This window comes from Vicugna pacos, chromosome 11 (genome assembly GCF_048564905.1).
Source record: "Vicugna pacos chromosome 11, VicPac4, whole genome shotgun sequence".
Classification (NCBI taxonomy): Eukaryota; Metazoa; Chordata; class Mammalia; order Artiodactyla; family Camelidae; genus Vicugna; species Vicugna pacos.
Genome location: NC_132997.1, coordinates 27,942,652 through 27,961,288, shown reverse-complemented (window position 1 = coordinate 27,961,288; position 18,637 = coordinate 27,942,652). Strand labels below are relative to the sequence as shown.

The 18,637-nt window shown below is 48.3% G+C and overlaps 1 protein-coding gene across 1 annotated transcript in view; it reads right to left on the bottom strand.

The window, feature by feature from the left end:
• Positions 1-16,607, bottom strand: part of ABCB10 (ATP binding cassette subfamily B member 10) — a 33,978-nt gene extending 17,371 nt beyond the window's left edge. The window contains exons 1-6 of the mRNA XM_006212370.4: positions 15,999-16,607; positions 8,089-8,289; positions 7,038-7,240; positions 3,632-3,766; positions 2,749-2,895; positions 1,638-1,773 (exon numbers count right to left, since the gene is read on the bottom strand). Coding sequence (XP_006212432.3) covers positions 1,638-1,773; positions 2,749-2,895; positions 3,632-3,766; positions 7,038-7,240; positions 8,089-8,289; positions 15,999-16,494 — 1,318 coding nt within the window. The 5' untranslated portion in view covers positions 16,495-16,607. The remainder of the gene's footprint in view (positions 1-1,637; positions 1,774-2,748; positions 2,896-3,631; positions 3,767-7,037; positions 7,241-8,088; positions 8,290-15,998) is intronic.
• Positions 16,608-18,637: the final 2,030 nt, after the last annotated feature.

Here is an 18,637-nt window from a genome sequence, read left to right as displayed (position 1 = left end):
CAGATGGCAGGCACTGTACCAAGGAGCTGACCAGAGCTGTGGGAGGGCCTGTGGCTCGGAAAGCCAAGTTCCCCAGAAGTCTCAAAACACAGACAAAGCCTCGGGGGCACTTTCTGAAACCAGGGGAGATAACTGACTCCCAGTACACTGGAACTGTGTTTCCAGCTATTCTGGTGCAAGACACAGTTATGAACTTGTCGGGACAAAAGGCAGGGCAGTAGAACACCCCAAAACAGAGGTAGCTTTTGTCAGGCTAAGCAGTATGGGAAAAAGGTGTTAGAAGAGGGACCAGGAGAAACAGAGTCAAATGTGGCAGACCACGGAAGATTAGGGAGGCCAGGGAGGAAAGCTGACTGTGGTCAAGTGTGGCATGTGCACAGAAAGGCCACAGAGAGGGAAAGCGAGGGCGGGAGGGCATAGCTCACGTGGTAGAGCACATGTGCAGCTGACATGAGGTCCTGGGTTCAATTCCTAGTACCTCCTCTAAGAATAAATGAATAATAAACAAACTTAGTCACCTCCTCCTACCAAAAACAAGACACAAAACAAACAGAAAAAAGAGAGAGGGCTGCCCTGAGGTGGGACAGAAGGCTTAAAGGAACCCAACCACGCGGGTGTGGGACCCTGCAGCCCAACAGGCTCAGCCCAGGGTCCAGAGAGAGAAGAGCAGCACCCTCATGGCTCTGTCCTCCTGAACCTGCTTCTTCCAAGTCACTCAGCACCTGGAAACATCTTAATCAGGCTTTTCTTCAAGACCAGCCAACAGAACTAAAATGCTGTTTTAGGAGTCTCCGGAAATCTCAGTCCAGACAACACCCTCACTTACCTGCAGGTCTAAGGAAACGCCTCTACCTATAACCAGCAGACACAAAACCCGGAAAATTAAAATTCCCAGCTGAGGCGACGCTGTGCAACACCTGAGCTCCACTGACCAGACTGCAAGCTGTTTATCTAACCTTTCATCTCGGTTTTCAAAGAGAGGAAGGAAAACAAAAAGCAGGAAAGCACCTGCCCCCGGCGGCTGGGGCTCAGGAAAGCTACAGAAAGGAAAACCTCGCAGACGCCGCGCAGCTTCACCTCCGGGGATCTTGCTTCCCTTCACTCAGACATGGACAGTGAAAGCTGAAATCTCAGAAATTCTCGACAAGAGCAAGCAACTGTTTCACACACTTCATAACTTACATATTCTGATTCTTTGCTAGTTTTGAACATGGATGATATAGTACAAAAGGAATTTCACTCCCCAGTGATTTTCTCACCTTGGGACTATCCCTGCCGCAGGACCGTGGGTGTCCCGCACACACCTGTTCAGCACCATCCTCCCCCTCCCACCGTTCATTCTGTGATGAAAGGGAGCACGCTGCCTTAACAAGCAGGCTGGACAACGGCTCCAGTGTGACTGTGAGCTCCAGGCGGCCTGCAAAACCCCCAAACTTTCCAACCCAGGGAGGACCACACCCCTTTATTTATCTTTATTCTTTCTTTCAAAGTCATGTTGAAAAAACATTCTAGGAAATGCTTTTGCAGTTGGAGTTAGTTGATGCGAAGTGGAGTAATGGGAAAGTTATGTTTTTATTTCAGAAAACTATAACCTGATTTTTCATGTGTAATTCCCCAAGCCGATTTAAATTACATACCTCCAACGCTTAATCCAACCCAGAAAGCATACATTAGGAAGGAAGAGAGTTCACCCACGGTCATGTGGGCACTGCCCATCAGCAGGCCTCCTTTGTACAGGACAGAAAGCACGATCAGGTTCCCGGAGAGCCCGGTCTGTCGGGGGAAGAAAACACAGAAGTCAGATGAGAACTGAAGACCCCAACATAAAAAGCAATCACGTGGTCTGTGAGTCTCTTTTTGCATTTAACCATCAAGCAAGGTTTTTCTAAAATATTAAGTTTTAATCTGAATTTTAAAATATTTTTGAAATACCACAATATTAAAGGAAATAGTCTTAACATCAAAATCTAGAAGCTAAGTCACCCATCAGATTCCGATTTTACTAAACCTACTCAATTTGTAAATGAAAAAAATGAAATTTAAGATTCCTTCCCTCACTGGAGGAAATAAATACCTTCTACTGTGGTGGGCTGGGCAGAGTGCCCTGAGACGCTGGAGCCCTGAGTCACACTGACCTGTCCTGACTCTCGTTAGATACGTGGTCTCTGGGAAGCGCTGCCTCCTCTGGGCTTCCTTATCTGTTAAGTCACAGCCATCATTGAATCACCTCTAAAGCTCTTTCCAATTTGAACATACGAAGTTGCCAACACGGTGATTTTCTAGTTCAGTGTCCTACTTGAGTTCACTGTGATCAATATGATCAATTTTTTGATAGTTCTCTCTTGAAATACACTGATGTTATTTCGGTTAATTCTCAGTGGGTCTCAAACTGCCTGCATCAGAATGCGCTGGAGCTAAAACACAGACTGCTTGTCCCACCTCTAGAGTTTCCAATTCCGCAGGTCCGGAGTAGAGCTGAGACCGCGCACATCCGACCAGTTCCCCGGTAAAGCTGACGTGGCTGGTCTGGACCATGCGCTGAAGTCACTGCCTGATCCCACGCTGTTCTGGTCTCACCACCCACCCCCTGCCTCCTCTCTAACTGCATTTACTTATTTTCCTCCTCCTTAACAAAAATATTTTAAGGAAGGTAATTCTCAGTCTTGAGGTAGAAGTACTCTCTATGCATGGCAAGAGTCCGGATCATAACATCTACCCGACTCGCTCCTTCCAAGCTGATCGACTTACTGCTCCGAAGAAGCCAGCGCGAGCAAACGCCTCTTTCCTTGCTAACTGCATCACGTGGTCCACGTTGCTGGTGTATTTCTCTATTTCAGTGATTTCTTTCCCAAAAGCTCGAACAGTCCTTATATTTCCGATACGTTCCTCAGCTAGCTAGGAGAATAATACATACATTTCAGGGGAGGGAGGTCACATGTCATGATTTCTGGAGGCAAAATTCAAATGTTTCATCTTTAAGATGCTATCAATAGAAAGCTGCTCATGATACATGACTAAGTCAAAACAGATTACAAAGCAGAGTATATGAACAATCCTATTTTTGGAAAAAATATTTATATGCACACATCATATATAGGTAGACAGAAAGATAAATGGGAGGGAAGGTAGATACAGAAATATATTTTTATGTGGTGAAAAAGATGAAAATGGATAGAAGCCAAAGAAGGATTCTGCATGTTATTTTTTTTCATTACATTCCCAAATTTCTAGTTTAATAAACATGCATGGCTTTTGTAACATGAAAATATGTTATTTTTAATTTAAAAAATATATGTATTGGGTAGCACCACAAAACTACCTTCATTAGTTAATGAAGGACAGAGTATCATCCAGAAGCAATTTTCCGGGTGCGATTAGCTTTCTCATCCTACAAGAAACAGTGGTGGTAAGAAGCCCACAGTGTGCGGTCAAGTGGGATCCACGCTGAGGTACAGGTAGTAACCTAGCCTAGAAGGCACAGTATTTTACGTTTCTGGGATCAGGGGGGCCCAAGATAAGGAAAAGTAAGTACTTTTTTTGAACAGCTCGAGCACATTCCTTAGGGCCTGCCCGCCAGGACCTTGGCTCCAAGTTCACTCTAGCGGACGCCACGCCGGAGAGGGGCCTCTACCTGAGTGGCTTGTGCCAGGGAGTCCTGAGTCACTTTGGTCAGCTTGCGTAGATACCGCCCATAAATCACAGCAAGGATGGATATCGGAGGCACCACACTCAAAACGAAAGTGGCCAGATTAGGTGAGACGAAAAACTGTCAAAAACAAAAGCCACAGGTATTTTGTTACACAGTGTAGCAAGACATTCTCATCGCCTACTGTAAGTGCGTGTGTGTTTAAATTAATAGGCAAGCTGAAATTAAGGAGCTGTCTCAAAATCATACATCCTATTTTGGTGGAACTTTTCGGACGTCTTCAATCTTCATGTGAAACGCCGTGAATACTCAGCGTGCCACACAGGAGTAGCATGACAGGGCGCTGCTGAAGAGAGGGTGGGGCTATCTTACCCTCCAATATCGGACCATTACTGGGGCAGCGCTGTGCCACTGCTTGGGAACTAGAGCGTGTTGTTCAACAACAGAGAAGCAAGAGGCAGGACGGGAGCGAAGGAAGGTGGCCTCTTCAGCTCCACACTGGCCAGAAAATACCAGGAATTCTGTATTCAAGTCTGGATCATGGGCACTGAACAATGTGTCTCAACTGAAAGGACTAAGAAGGCAGTGAGACCAAAATACCCTACACATCCCATGACAAAGACTTGAAAGAGAACTTGGTAGGGGGTGTAACAAACAAGTGGAAGAAGGGTTGGAGCCATTTCCACGCCTCAGAGGACTGAAATCTCAGCTGGGCAGATCTGGACTCAGCACGAGGAGCTTGCTGACAACTGGAGTTGCTCAAAGAGGAGGTAACACAGTGGGCTTTTCCCATCGTCAGCCCTGAAATCGGGTGGTTGTGTTTTAAATAGTACTAGCATCTCTTCAATAAATTGTTAAAACAGTATAATCAGTACCAGGCTCTCCTAAAAGCTGAGAAAAAGCTGCAGACTGAAATGCACAGTAATGGATGGATGAGGCAATCATTTATTTACTCACTTATTCAGCAACTTGTTACTGAACGCCTACATGCAGCAAACACTATTCTAGGCACCTGGGAGAAAGCTGAACCGCATGGGGTTTCATCCAAGGGGAGAGGAGAGGTGGGAGTTAGACAGTGGACAGGTGAAAGAGAGAAAGAGAATCACCTGAGTGTAATATGGTCTTGCAAGAGCAAGTGTACAGAGCCCCTGAAGCAGCAATGAGCATGGCACCTTCAATTTATGGAAGGATCCACATAAGCGGACAAGCCACGCGGCCCAGCAGGCAAAGGGTGATGGTGGGCAGGACACGTGCAGGGGCACTGAGGCCGTCAGGCAGGCCTGAACACAACACAGCTCAAGCAAACCCCCTGCACGGGTGTCCTCTGTGGTGGGTCAGGAACATCCACTGATGTTCCCCAGGCCCTGGCAGGTGGTCTCAGAACAACCCGCCTCCCGGTGCTCCGGTTCCATGCTTAGAGAGAACCTGAAGAGTAATGCAGGGTCCTGCCACCAGAAAGGAGGGCTGGAATATCAGGAACACACGTCTTAAGGTGAAGAGGAAGATCCCATAATGCAAATCACTAAACTGGCAACATAGTATAAACACTAGGTTCTTGGGAGCGGGGTTACCATAATACAGGTCCAGGGAGATTGTAAGAAACAAAGAACACGTCTGTCCCTCCAGAGCTGAAGACCAGGACCCCAGGTGACGCCCCTTCATGAGACTTTGTTGTAAGCAGAGTGCTTGTGTCCCTCCGGAATTCATGTGCTGAAGCCTTAACCCCCGTGTAGCTGGATTTGGAAACGGAGCCTCTGAGGAAGTAATTAAGCTAAAATGAGGTCACAGGGGTGGGGCCCTGATCAAATAGGATTAGTGTCCTTATTAGAAGAGACACCAGAGAACCAGTCCTCTCCACGTAAGCATGGAGGAAAGGCCCTGTGAGCACATGGCGAGGTGGTGGCTGCACACAAGCCAAAGAGGCCTCAGCATGAACCTGTGTCGGCATCTTGGTCTTGGATTTCTAGACTCCAGAAATGTGGGAAATAAACGTCTGTTATTTGAGCCCCCGTGTGGCACTTTGTTACACAGCCCAAGGTAACCTGCTGTTATGAAAGGAGGTTCCCAGCTCTTCCTGAACCCAGACTATTAGTATCTTCTGCTGTAGTGCAGAAGGGGTCTTCTCCCAGAGCTCTGCTTCTCTCTTGGCTGGGAATACATGAGATTTCAAAGCTGTCTTCCATTCCCTAAGTCCGATCTCACAGGCTTACTCTGGCACATCCTTCTGCTCTGGACTGAATGCTATGCAGGACACAGGACAAGAATCTAAGCTTTCCCACCAGTGAGAACAGGTGAGTTACAGTCCTCCGTCTAGGGGTCTAGAACTGCACCATCCGTGGTGACAGCCTCACACGGCTGCTGGGCACTTGAAAAGTGGCTAGTGTAACCAAGAAACTAAATTTTTTATTTTATTTAGTTTTTAATTAATTAAAATATAAATTTAAAAACTGACACCTCATTTCTTTTCAGTTACTGGTGAAGTTTTAAATATGTCTGGAAAATCTGGTATGTCAATACATTTTTTTAACCACAAATTTTATGAAATCTACATATACATCAAATATTTCCAATGAAAATTTAGCATCCAGATTTAGATGCTCCATAAGTATAAAATACACACTGTATTTTAAAATCTCGATGTAAAAAAATTTTATATTAAATACATGTAAAACTGATAATATTTTTTCATATTGAGTTAAGTAAAATATATTATTAAGATTAATCTCACCTTTCTTTTTCCTGCTAGAAAATTTAAATCTGCCTATGTGGCCTGTATTACACTTCTACCGGCCAGCAGCGCAGGGCTGAAGAGAAGCCTGGTTGGAAGACACGAGGCATGCAGACGTGACTGCCCAGGCCCCCAGGCAGGGAAGGAAAGAGCACAGGCCGTGGGGTGAGAGGGCTCACCTCAAAGGGGTGCAGATCGACCTGTGTGAGCAGGAGGGGCTCCTCCTCCCGAGAGGAGGAGAGGAAATCAGCCCCTGGGCTCGTCAAGAGCACAGCGGCAGCCCCCTGCCTCCGGAGCGGGTGTGACAGACAGGCTTCCCTCTAACCCACGGCTCGGCACCCGGAGGCCTCCTTCCTGTTGCTCTTTCCTGCCTTCAGGCACACGTTCTCAGAAAACTCAGGCAATAAGGTAATCTTTTTTAAATGCAACAGTCCATTCTCCAGATAAGAAATCATTCTGGAGAAATGAAGGTGCAGGAGGCCACCAAGGAAGAGGCGAGCGCCACGTCCCGCAGCCTTGTCCCGCAGCCTCGGTGACAGCCCTCTTGGCCAAGTGGCTTATAGAGTCATCAGAACAGCTCACCTGAGCTCATCTCAGGCCTGAGAGGGCCGGTGCAGGCCACGCCCCGACCAGAAGGTACCAACGGAAGCCGGGCCGACATACCATCATGCCAATGCCAACAGAAGCCTGGGCTCCGGCCCTGAGCCCATCTGAGAGGTTTTCAGTCACCGAGCGCCCCAGGAGTGCAGTGTCTGAGGAGAGGCGGTTAATCAGTTCCCCCGTGCGAGTCTTGTCAAAGAAAGCAACCTCCTGCCTCAGAACAGAGGAAAAGAGAGACGCTCTCAACCTATTCACAATGCGCTGACCTGCAAGGCAAACAGGAAAGCATCAGTGTGGGCACAGCCACCTCACACACTGCGCCTGGCCCGACGGCATCACGTCCTCAGAGCTGCAGCCTCTGCGGCATGACTGGCGCCCCCGCCCAAAGGGTGACGGAGGGGCATGGGTCTGGTGGGCCCCGTGCCCCCGAGCCCCGGCTCTCACTGGTAACAAGCACTCATCTTCTGTCGTAACTACAGACTGCGGAGAAGATACAGTGACGGATATAGTATGATCAAGAGATACTTTTTTAAGGATCATTTACAAAACGTTTTCCTATATTAACTTCTCAAGAGCTAATTTTGTTCCTCCTTGGATTGACTTTGTTCCTTTCCTGGATTGCATGTTCAAATGGCAAGAACTGGTTAATTATCTGGAGTATTTTATCAGCTAAATGGCCAGCAACCGACCTAAGAGTTGGGTATCGCCGGCTCTGTCGTCACATGTGGTCAATGCTTATTAACAAGCAGGCCTTACAGAAGCACCGTGCAAACTACCATCCCAGCGCCTCCTGAAGGGGAGACACAGCGTGGGGCAGGTGAGTGGCTTCTGCAGAAGCTTCAAGAAGGCCCAGAACTCCAACCTCCCCGAAGACACACCGTCTGTTTCCCTCAGGGCTCGACTCTGGTTCACGTGAAAGAGCTGAGACGAGAGCGGCCGCCGTAATGCAATGCACGGCTCCGGCACCGGGCCAGACCCTGGGCTCGGGCCCATGTGACGCTAGGAATGGAGGAAAGGCTGGGGGCTGGAGCACATGAGCCAGAGAGCCACTAACCCACGAGATCCCCCTCCAAGGTTTCTGAGATGACGCGCCGCCCAAGGAGGGACATTTTACCTGAAGTCTGCATGAGGTAGACACGAACAGCGTTTGCAGCAGCCCCGCACAGGAACACGCCGCTGAGCACAAGGCAGAGGTGGGTCAGGTTATAGCTGTAGTCCACAGTGGGGTTTGTGTAAATGACGTCGATGACCTTCCCCAGGAAGAAGGGAGCAGACATGGTGATGACACTGGACACCGCCAGAAACCCAACCGCAGCTGGAAAACACAAGCACCTCTCAGGTTCAGCGGTGCTCCGGTCAAGGGGTGGAGTTCATCACGCCTCTTTTCCCAATGAACTCTGCAGGGCACGTGGTGCGCTCAGAGCTGGGGGTTTCCTCCCTTTAGCTCCTGGACCCTTAGGGCCTCCTTAGGGCCAGACCATGTGGGACGACTGCGGGGAGGGGGGGCTGGCCACACCCAAGTACCCCGGCAAGACACCTTCTGCTTTGCCCTGGTCCGCTCAGCTCTCCTCTGGCGGGAGTAACTGAGCGCTAGCCGCAAAATCCCGCTCTGGCGTCCCTCCCTGCCTCTTGATCTGGGGGTTCAACTCAGACGATATTTTTCTTACATTCATGCTGTACGTTGTTATTCCTTGGCATCTAACTGTGTCTTATCTTGAAGATCAAACTGTGCAAGTAAAGCTCTCAATTATACCTAAAATTTCAAAGCACTTTAAATAGCCTTTGGAAAATAGTTACGGGCATCCAATACACATGTGATGTGTTCCTTCTTACTATTATGACTCTGGAGAACAAAGCACCAGAATTATCAGCATGATATAAAAACAGACGAGAACACAACTGTTCAAACATCTAAAAAACAGACAGAGGGGACAGAGCCTCACCAGGAAAGAAAACAGTGAGAAAATCCAGTTAGGAAAAACATGTATCACAGATAACTGCATTCATAATAAGCGGAATGCAAATTTACATGACAAAGATTTATCTTTGTATCTACTGGACTGGCAAAGATCAGAGAGTTTGGCCACACCGTGTTGGCGAAGCTGTGGTACAAGAAACATTTACACTGTTAGTGGGTGTGCAAGCTGTACATCTACAGTGCAGAGCAGTGTGATCTTACCGGTCAGAATGTATATGCACACTCCCTTTCGTCCACCAATTCTCTGAGATTTTAACTTACAGATACACTACATACATGTATGTAAAAATCATGCATTCAAGGATGTTTATTACCGCATTGCTTATACCAGCAAAAGATTCAACATAGCCTAAACATTCATCAGTAGAGAACAAATTAGATCAATTATGGAGCACTTATTTTATAAATATTATGCAGTCACTAAAAAGAATGAGGTGACTGTAGAGCAATCAATATGAAACAATCCACCAAGATACACTGTTCATGAAAAAAGCCCAGAGCACAAATGTTAACATTTGGGGGTTTTTTTGCTTGTTGGTTTTCAAGTTCATCTATGCACAGAACACCTCCAGGAGAGTAACAGGAAGCAGGCAACAGAGGTTCCCTCTGAAGCGTGGCACTGGATGGCTGGGGGCACGCTGCATCCACTGAGTACCTTTTGAGTTTGGTCCTGTTAGGAACCCAGCTAGCACCATCACTGGAGCCAGCGGCAAGGCTCCCGGGTGGACACAGCACGGACTGAGCCCAGGAGATGGGAGCTCCCAACACCCTGCAAACAGCAGTTGCTTCTCTATCTGTGTCCTGCCTAACGTCAACCCTCCAATTAAAGTCTTTACTTCTACATAACCTTAATACAAGTACACGGCGAACTCAGTGCCAACTGGTTGACAAACAGAGCCGTAGGAGAAACGGGAGCTTGTCAGGGAATGTTTCACCCAATCCCTCTCTCCCCTCCCTGGGGTCCTCTAACACCCCCTTCTCGAGGCCTGCTCGGACTACCTGATTTGAAATACAGATTCCCAGCAGTGCCCGTCTCCCTCCCTCCCTCCCCATTTGTCTCCCAGCACCTCCCACCTCCTGGCATTCCAGGTGTTTCACTTGTTTACTGTTATCACTCCATCAGGATAAAAAATTTTTGTTTTGTTCACTGTTGTATCCCCACTACCTACAGGGACATGCATACAATAAAAGGTCAATAAATAGTTGTTGGATGAATGAACAAATAAAGTGAGCATTGGCAGAAGAGGCATAGAAGTGTATTAGACCAAAGTTCGACGACAGCCTAAATAGAAACCTAAGATCTGGCGGCTCAGGAACTCCACGTGGAAATGACTCCTCTGCACAGCGCCTTAAAGTCCCACAATCATAATTTCACTGAATAACGTGAACCTGGCCAAGGGCCATTTGATTTCAGTGTAAGACCTGGGGTCCTGTTTCAAAACGCCGTGTTCCTGACGACAGTGCCAAGAGGGACCGAAGCATGAACCGGCTCGCTCGCAAACCAGCGACCTGGGGAGCCAGGGCTCAACCCAAAAGCGTTTGTTTCACCTTTCATCTGTAGCTAGTTTCTCTAGTCTGTTCTCTCACTTCGGCAAATACTTCCAAAAGTGTAATGTATGTGAAATACTATAAAGACCTCTCTCTCTCCCTCCTTTAGTCTTCGAATTCACAGTTATGTTTCTAAAATAAGAACCTGCGTATCATGAACACGTGCTGGTTCTTACACAGTAATGATGATGATTACAAAGTGGAAAGAATTTAGCTGAATCCAAATTCGTTTTAGGATCCCCTCTTTTTCCTTATAATTAAAAAAGTGATTAACAGCTTGTTTTATTGCCATTTGCCTTTCTTCTACAAGTTCAATGAATACAAAAGTAAAAAATAATTTTTTTCAGTCTTTGGTTAGCTGGGTTCGTGTTCATTAAGGTTTTACTGCACAGCACTGTCTTTGACATTAATAATACTTTAGACTTGCCCCACAACTGTCATTTCAGATTCCTCCCTAAACCCAACAAGCCAAGGATACCACAGTCCTTCTGAAATTCTCCTCCCCCTCTTCTCTGTACTTAAGCATCTCGCTGGCCCCCGTCCTTGCTGGATGGGCCCCCTGCAACTGTTATCTGTCTCCTGACATACCCTCAAGTATCCTTCTGTTACCTTCATTCTATTGAATCCCGGCATTCAAAGAATGAAAGGAATCTCCTTCAAAAGAAAGAGGAAAGAAAATCTAAAATGTACACAGCTCCTGGAAGGGCAGGTTTGGGTGGGTGGAAGAGGCAATAAAGCATGCCTACCACCAGCTGGATGTGGGACAGACCTTTTAATGATTCATTTGATGACTATAGGAGGCAGGTACCGCTATCCCAACTGCCATTCAGGGACTAAAGATGCTGCACTCACCACTATCTGAGGCACTGGACATGCACTGTCTCTTCCAACAACGCTCTGATGGTCCTCATTCTTTTCAGAGAGAAAACTCAAGCACAGAGAGGTGAGGGAGCTTGGCCAAGGTCACCCAATTCAAATAATGAAGAACCATGTTCCAAGACAAAGACTGTCTTCCTCGTCTTCCCACATTCCAGGCAGAGGAAACAGCACCGGCCAGCCTGGGGGTCAGGACAGGAAAAGGAGCAGAAAGGCTGCGGGATAAAGAAAGCTGGAGCAGGCACCAGAGGTGCGGAGGAAGAAGGACTGAGAAAGGAAGTGGAGAAGTTCCAGGTCCTGGTGCTAAAGTAGAACAGGGGTTGCTGCCTGCGCAAGGCAGGCCTTAAAAGAGCTTCAGTCTGGGAAGCAGTCAGATTTGCTTTTTAAATGATCCTCTCTGGCTGCAGAGTGAAAAGAAAGCACTGGAGGCCAGTGGCCGCAGCTTCCAGGCGAGAGGGGCCCCCAGAGTGAACCAGGGTAGGGCAGAGAGGATAAGGAGGGTGACGAGGATTGCAGATATTTTGAAGAACTAGACTACAGGACCTGATGACTTTTGGATTTGGGGAGCATGTTGGAAAGCCCGGTTCTGAAGTTGGGACTGACAGGGTCAGTACACTAGCTCTGCCATCTAGCTGTTTGAACTTGAATGAGTCACTCAACCTCTCTGTCTCAGTTTCTTCATCTGTAAAATGGAAATAAAAATAACACCTCCCTCATGGAAATGTTTGAGGTGTACATGAAATATGCATATGCAGAGCGTCTGGCACAGTGTCCAGTGTCTACTGAACAGTAAGTATCAGTTATTATCTGTGTTTCCGCTGTCACTGCAAGGAGTCAAAAATGATCTATGTCTGGTTTCAGCCATGGGGTCCACACAGCAGCTCCACTCTCTGAGAGAAGGGATGGAGGAGGAAAGGCAGCTTCGGGGAGGAAGGTAACTCTGGATTTTAGACATGCTGAGTTTTCAGGTGTCTACAGGGGACAACGAGGTAGAGGGTACGTGCAGGTCAGCGGCCGAGGTGAAGGAACCCGGCATCTAAGCTGGATGGGGCAGGAAGTGAAGAGGGGCTGACAGATGAGCAGGAAGTGGAGAGCTTAGGAAACTTTCCAGGTTTGTGGAGTCCTCTGTAGAACAAAGATCTGAGCAAGGCCAGAATGTCAGCGTGTGCTACAGAGTCTGACCTGTGCCATACTGTCAACAGCGAGGCCTGCCTTTGACTCAGTGCTCGCTGTCCAGCAGACACACCATGGGAGCCACCCATGGAACTTAAAATTTTCCACTTGCCACCACATTAAAAAGAACAAAAAGAAACAGGTAAATTGATTTTAGTAACATATTTTATTTGACCCAAGATATCCAAAATGTTAATTAATGTAATGAACGTTAAAAAAATAGTAACAGTTTACTTTTTTTTTCATACTAAATCCTTTCAAATTCTGGTATATATTTTACACTTCAATTAACTCTGACTAGCACATTTCACAGCACAGCTACAGAACGTTAATGTTTTCTCTGCAATATGGTATCTCCATAGCACACAACATCCCTGGCTTTCTGGAACAGTCGCGAAGGTTCAGCCTCACTGTCCCATCAGTCCTTTTCTTGTCAGAGGCTCTGTCCTGACTTGGGCTTCAAAAAGCAGCCATTCTAAGCCCTCTCCTTGCTTCCCGCCCGCCTCCATGGTTTTATCTCGCTACTCGGTTTGGTCACTTCACGGTCTATCTTCATAAAATGTAACTACAAACTCAGCAAAGGCTCCTGGCAGGCGTCAGTTTCTAAGAACAATCCTAATCTCAAACCACATAAGCCCTTATCAGTCCTTAAGTAAAAGGTGCCCTCCCAAGTCCTCCACTGAGGCCCTAACTGAACACAGCGGGAAGGATGTGCACCTTCCGCATCTGACCAGGAGCCTGCCTGGGGGAGCCCCTGGTCAAGTGCGCAAAGCAAGCTCCTCTGCACTGAGGCCACCACACAAAGAACTCACGCCTGAGACCCAACTTCGTGCACAGGGCTCCCTGCCTCTGACTTACTGGGGTGCTCGGGGTCCTCAGCAGCCCCTTCCATCTGCCAGGCGCAGCAAGATGGCTCTGACCAATTACTTCTTATCCCTTCAGGCCACAGGGGGCTCCTCAGTGAGCTCCTCCATCTTTTAAGACTCTGTGACTAAGGTGATAAGATGAAGAATTATCAGTAAAAAAAAAAGAGGCTGGAGAGCAGCTCTGCAGGCCAGAGCTGGAGGAAGATATCTGCAAACTACACAAAGTGAGACAGGGAAGGCGGAAAAGGGGGAGGGGGGCTTCGAGGACTGCAGTTCTTTAAAAGAGAAATAGAAATACTACCAAAACTGTCCTCAGCAGGTATCTATAAGCATTTCAAATGGTAGACCACGTTTTCAAAGTTTCTGATACAAATCACTTCAGCAAAGTTTCCTGGTCACACAGTCCAGATGACATACTCAGCAAACTGCTGAACACCGATGAATGTATTTTTATTCAAATGGATAGCTGAATTTTTGAAAAAGGATTTCTGTATTTACGTTTCTAAAAATTAACACTGGAATTCCTTCTCTTTAACTCAGCTTTTTTGGTCTCTTGATTAAAAAATACACACACACATCGTGCTTTTTATTTCCATCAGTTTACAGAGGTGTATTAACATCTGCGGCTGCTCTTACAATGATACGTTACAAATGAATGATGACCCCCCACCACTTCCTCTCAATCTTACAAATGCCAACATCCAGAGTGCCTTCAATATATTAATGACTTTTGAGGAAATCATACATCCTAATAAGGAGCTTTCATCAGATTTCCTTATTATACACCATATATATTTAGTATCTGTTTAAAAACTGGAAAAAAATTAGTGAACCAACCCCAGATTTATTTCCTCAAATTATATGTACCTAGTTATTCAATACAGCAGATATAAATAGCTCCCCTCCTTAAAATAAAAGGAGGTACAGCCTATGCCTTGTTTAATGCTAGCATATCTTAGCACACTAACACGGCAAGACATGTGGGAACGGGCTAGGAGGGTACAGGGCTGGCTGGGCTGGGCTGGGCTGGGCTACCCAATGTGGCTGAGCACATGTGGGCACCAGGAAAGCCTGACACCAAAAACACCTTCAGAAACAACGTGGATTTCCTTCCACTGACTTTGACTTACATGTGGGAATGATGGAAATACCCCGCAGTGCTCAGGGTCTCTAAATTCAGGCCACAGTCTGGACTTGGTTGTACTGTCATTTATTCCTTCTTCTAAGGCACCCTGCTCTGTGCCACACACATGCTGAGAACTAGACACAAAAAGTTGAATCAGACACAGTCCCTTTCACAAGAGCTCACAATCCAGTGAGCGCTCCTAGTCTCAAATTTTTCTTTAAAAAGAGGAAAAGATCTTTGAAAGATCCTTGAAAATATGCACACAACTTACTAAGCAACGAGATAATTCTCTTTATGCCTCAGTGACACCAAGAATCCCCCTAAGACAGTGAGGGGTAAAATGTTCCCACTTTAAGTGCCTCCTCCATGGCACCAACCTGCCCTAAATCACAAATCACTCACTAGGACTATCCTGTCTAAAGCAATGGGTTTGTAGTAAAGAGCCTGGGATTCACCCGTTTGAACGGTTGCACCTGATAACCTCACAGGTCCTCTTTCCAAGCCCTCATCACAGCTACTTTTTATATCTGGTCATACACGATCTGTTCATTGTTTCTCCCCGACAAAACTGCAAGCCCCAACAGGAGCAGAACCATGTGTCCTTCCGCTCACCAATGTAAACCAACCGATAGCACACAATGAGGCACAATAAATATTAAAGAAACAAACACTTGGAAAAATCTCAAAACCTTTTATATGTTACAAGGCCCTTGCATTAAACATTTCTCCATTCATGGCTAAAAATGAAAACCTGTTTATCTGGATTTTGTTTCTAAAAATATTCATTTTGATTTCTTTAAAAAGTTACTCAATTATGATTCAGTTGGGTTATGAGCTAGTTTCTCAAAGCTTCTACAGTGTACAGATCACTGATCTTGGTCAGTGTTGACTGTCCTGAAAAGAGTTTAGTAACTTCCTGCCTGCCACCCAGGAAGGCAAAGGCATGAGACAAATCTGAAAGATACAGATTGTTTTGTGTCACATTAAAACTACCGTTGACTGCTTAATAAACTTACCTAAAGCAAATAATGTTTTTTAGGTAAGTGTAAGTGCAAGTGCATATTACAAAATAAGTCTATTTGGGGCTAGAATTAATTTTACAAAGAATGACTCAGGTCATTTTGAGAATGCTGGCAAAGCGAAAGTAGAACAGACGCAAAGATTGTAAGAAGGAGGTACTGCTTCACTGGTATAATATGTCAAGCTGAGAAAACAAAGATTAAGATAGTTCTGTGAACGGATTCCCAGCTGACCCGAAAGCCTTGGCAATGCTACTGGGAGACGCGCTCCGTCCGGCACTTGCCGGGAGAACGCCGGGGGGAAGCCATCCCGTCCCTCCTCGCCGTTTCCAGTGGCCCAGGGCCTCTGCCGCTCCCGCCATGTCCCCCCGGTGGCCCCGGGCCCTCGCGCTCGGTAAGGCGTGCCGGCGACAGAGGGAAGAGGACGGGAGGACCCACCTGTCAGTCTCCAGCGCTCGGGGTGCGCCAGCCTTAAGAGCTTCCGGGCCTCCGAGCGCCGGGCCGCCGCGGGCCGCAGCAGCGGGTCGCGGCCGGGGGTCGCCGCGGCCGCAGGCACCGCCGGCCCGCGCCGCCAGGCCTCGCCCCCCGTCCGCGCGACCAAGGCCGGGCCGCCGGGGAGCCCCGCGCGCGGGAGCCGGGGGGCACCGAGCCCGGCGAGCGCCCCGCACCTGTAGGGGCCCGGGGGCCGCGCCCACAGCCCCAGGAGCCGCGCGAGGCCCGCTCCGCCCGCGGGGCCGCCGGGACCCCCGCCCGGGCAGCTGCCAGCCCAGCGGCGAGGGGCTCGCGCGGCTCCTTCACCTGCGAGGAGCGCCGGCCCCGCGCCCCAAGGCCGCGCAGGCCCCAGGCGCGTCGGCGGCGGCCGGACTCCGGGGACGCGGGCGGCCGAACCCCGGCTCACGAGCAGCCGCAGCGGCCAGCCAGGGGGGCCGCGCATGGCGCCGCGTCGGACCCGAGCGCCTCAGACCGCCGCCCCGCCCGCGGTCGCCGCCGCCGCCGCTCGCCGCACCGGGCCGACGCCCCCGCGCCCGCCCCATCCCCGCCCGCGCCGGCCCCGCCCCCAGGGCGGCGAGCCGGATCCAGACCACCCCCCAGGAGCCCGCGCCGGCCTCGGGCGCCCGCCCGCAGCGCCCCCTACCGGGCGGCCGAGCGACGGGCGCGCTGCCCGAGCTGCCGCGGACGAGGCTGGGAAAAACGAGAAAAGCGACGCGCGCCGCTGCGCCTGCGCACCGCCGCGCGGGGAGCATTTTCGCGCTCTCCCGGCGCCTCGGGAAGAACCTGGGAGCGGCGGGAGCCCTTTCTCACGCCGGTGCACAAGGCGGAGCGCGCAGACGCGATCACACGATGCCCGGCTCCTGGATGCGCGCGGACGGCGAGCTGCCCGGGCGGTCCAGGCAGGGGCGGCGCCTGTCACCCCACGTCCCGTGCCGAGCACTCGGCTCGGGCGCTGGAGCGCTGCCGGACCCGACGCCGTTGCGGGTCAGCGCGGGTCTGGAAGGGGTTGTGCAGGACAGGGTTGACGAAGAGTGAAACTTGGATAGCTCTGAGAAGAGGAAGAGATATACGGTGAACAGAAGTGCAGAAGCGGACCTGGTCGAGGCACTCCGGCTGCTCAGAGGGAGAAGACTGGTCAGAACGCAATGTATTTTAATCCACGTGCAGGGAAAGCCGGAGGAGAGGATCTTAAAACCCACGAGGACACAGAGACTTCATGGTGGGGCGTCTGCACGCTGGGGGATGGTGAGGGCACCAGTCTGGTTCTTATCTAAGAGTGGTTGAGAAAGATGGATAACTTTGTTGACTTGTCGATATTTTTACAGGCTGGGACTAGGGTGAGGCAGTTGCCTCAACTGCAGTATTTATGGAGTCTGGTTGGGGGGAAGGTCAATAATCAAGATACATTTCAAAGCAAATTTTTAAAAAAATCAAAGTTAATGAAAAAAAATTCATGATGCAAGATGTCCGTTGAAGCTGACTCTACTGATTTATGAGTAGGCAGGCATTTGATACTGGGAAAGATTTGTTAGGTGACTAATGAAAGCAAGAGAGATACAGGACCTCATACCCCACGTCAAAGAATGACCTTCTCCCAGTTGGAGAGAACGTGACAATTTTAACTCAAATCTAACCTTCCCCTTCTTTTCTCTTTTCTACTTTCCAGAAAACTCTTGCTGCTGCAAAGCTGGGGAAGGCAGGACTAGCCTTTGCGTTCTGCCTTCCCCAGAATGAAGTCCACCAGGGTGTTTCAGCCAGCACTCTCTGGGGCCTAGAGTCAAAAGATAAATAGTTCAAGTGTAGCTGATTTAAAAACAAACAAACAAACAAAAAACCCTCTCTGTGTTGCTTCCGTTTCTAAGAATCAGTCAGATGATAATGTGAAAATAATTATCCCTGACAAAACTGTCATGCTTAAAAAAAAAATCCCGCCCAACTGTCATATAATATACAAGACAAGAATTATTTACTAGCATCGAATCTAAAGGAAATATCCATGGTGCTTAAAAAAAATAAAATTGGGGAACGGCATAGGGAATAAATATTGGCTGGAGGATCATCTGGACTCCCATAGTCATCACACCAAAAAAAAAATTTAAAAATCATGGCCTACTCTAAATATATATTTATATTTATTTTATATATATATATTCAATAGGAAGAGAGGTCATAGTAAATGCAAGGCAATTATATATATTTTCCCCATTTTAAAATAAGGATAAGTTCTTACTGCCTTTTTAGAAATTAGGATAAAATTCCTTGGCCACTGGAAGAACCAAGAAATGCTCAAAGGTCTATTTGGGAAAGAAGAAAACCAACCACTTAGATGTGAGTGGATTAATAGTACAAAATACCTCAGGAAAGCAAGGAAAGGCTGTATATTAACTCTGAGACAACAAGCAGAAGTTCAAATCCTACCCACAGAAAGATGGAAAGGGCTTTGGTGGGGGTGTGACTGAACCAAGGAGTAAAATCTGGCCCTCAGTGAATAGACTCTTACTAGATTGGGTGGCCAAACAGGTGTTGAATTCAAAAAGGACGTCTTTTGAGCGAAATCTTAGAACAGTTGGGGTTACTTCAAGGAC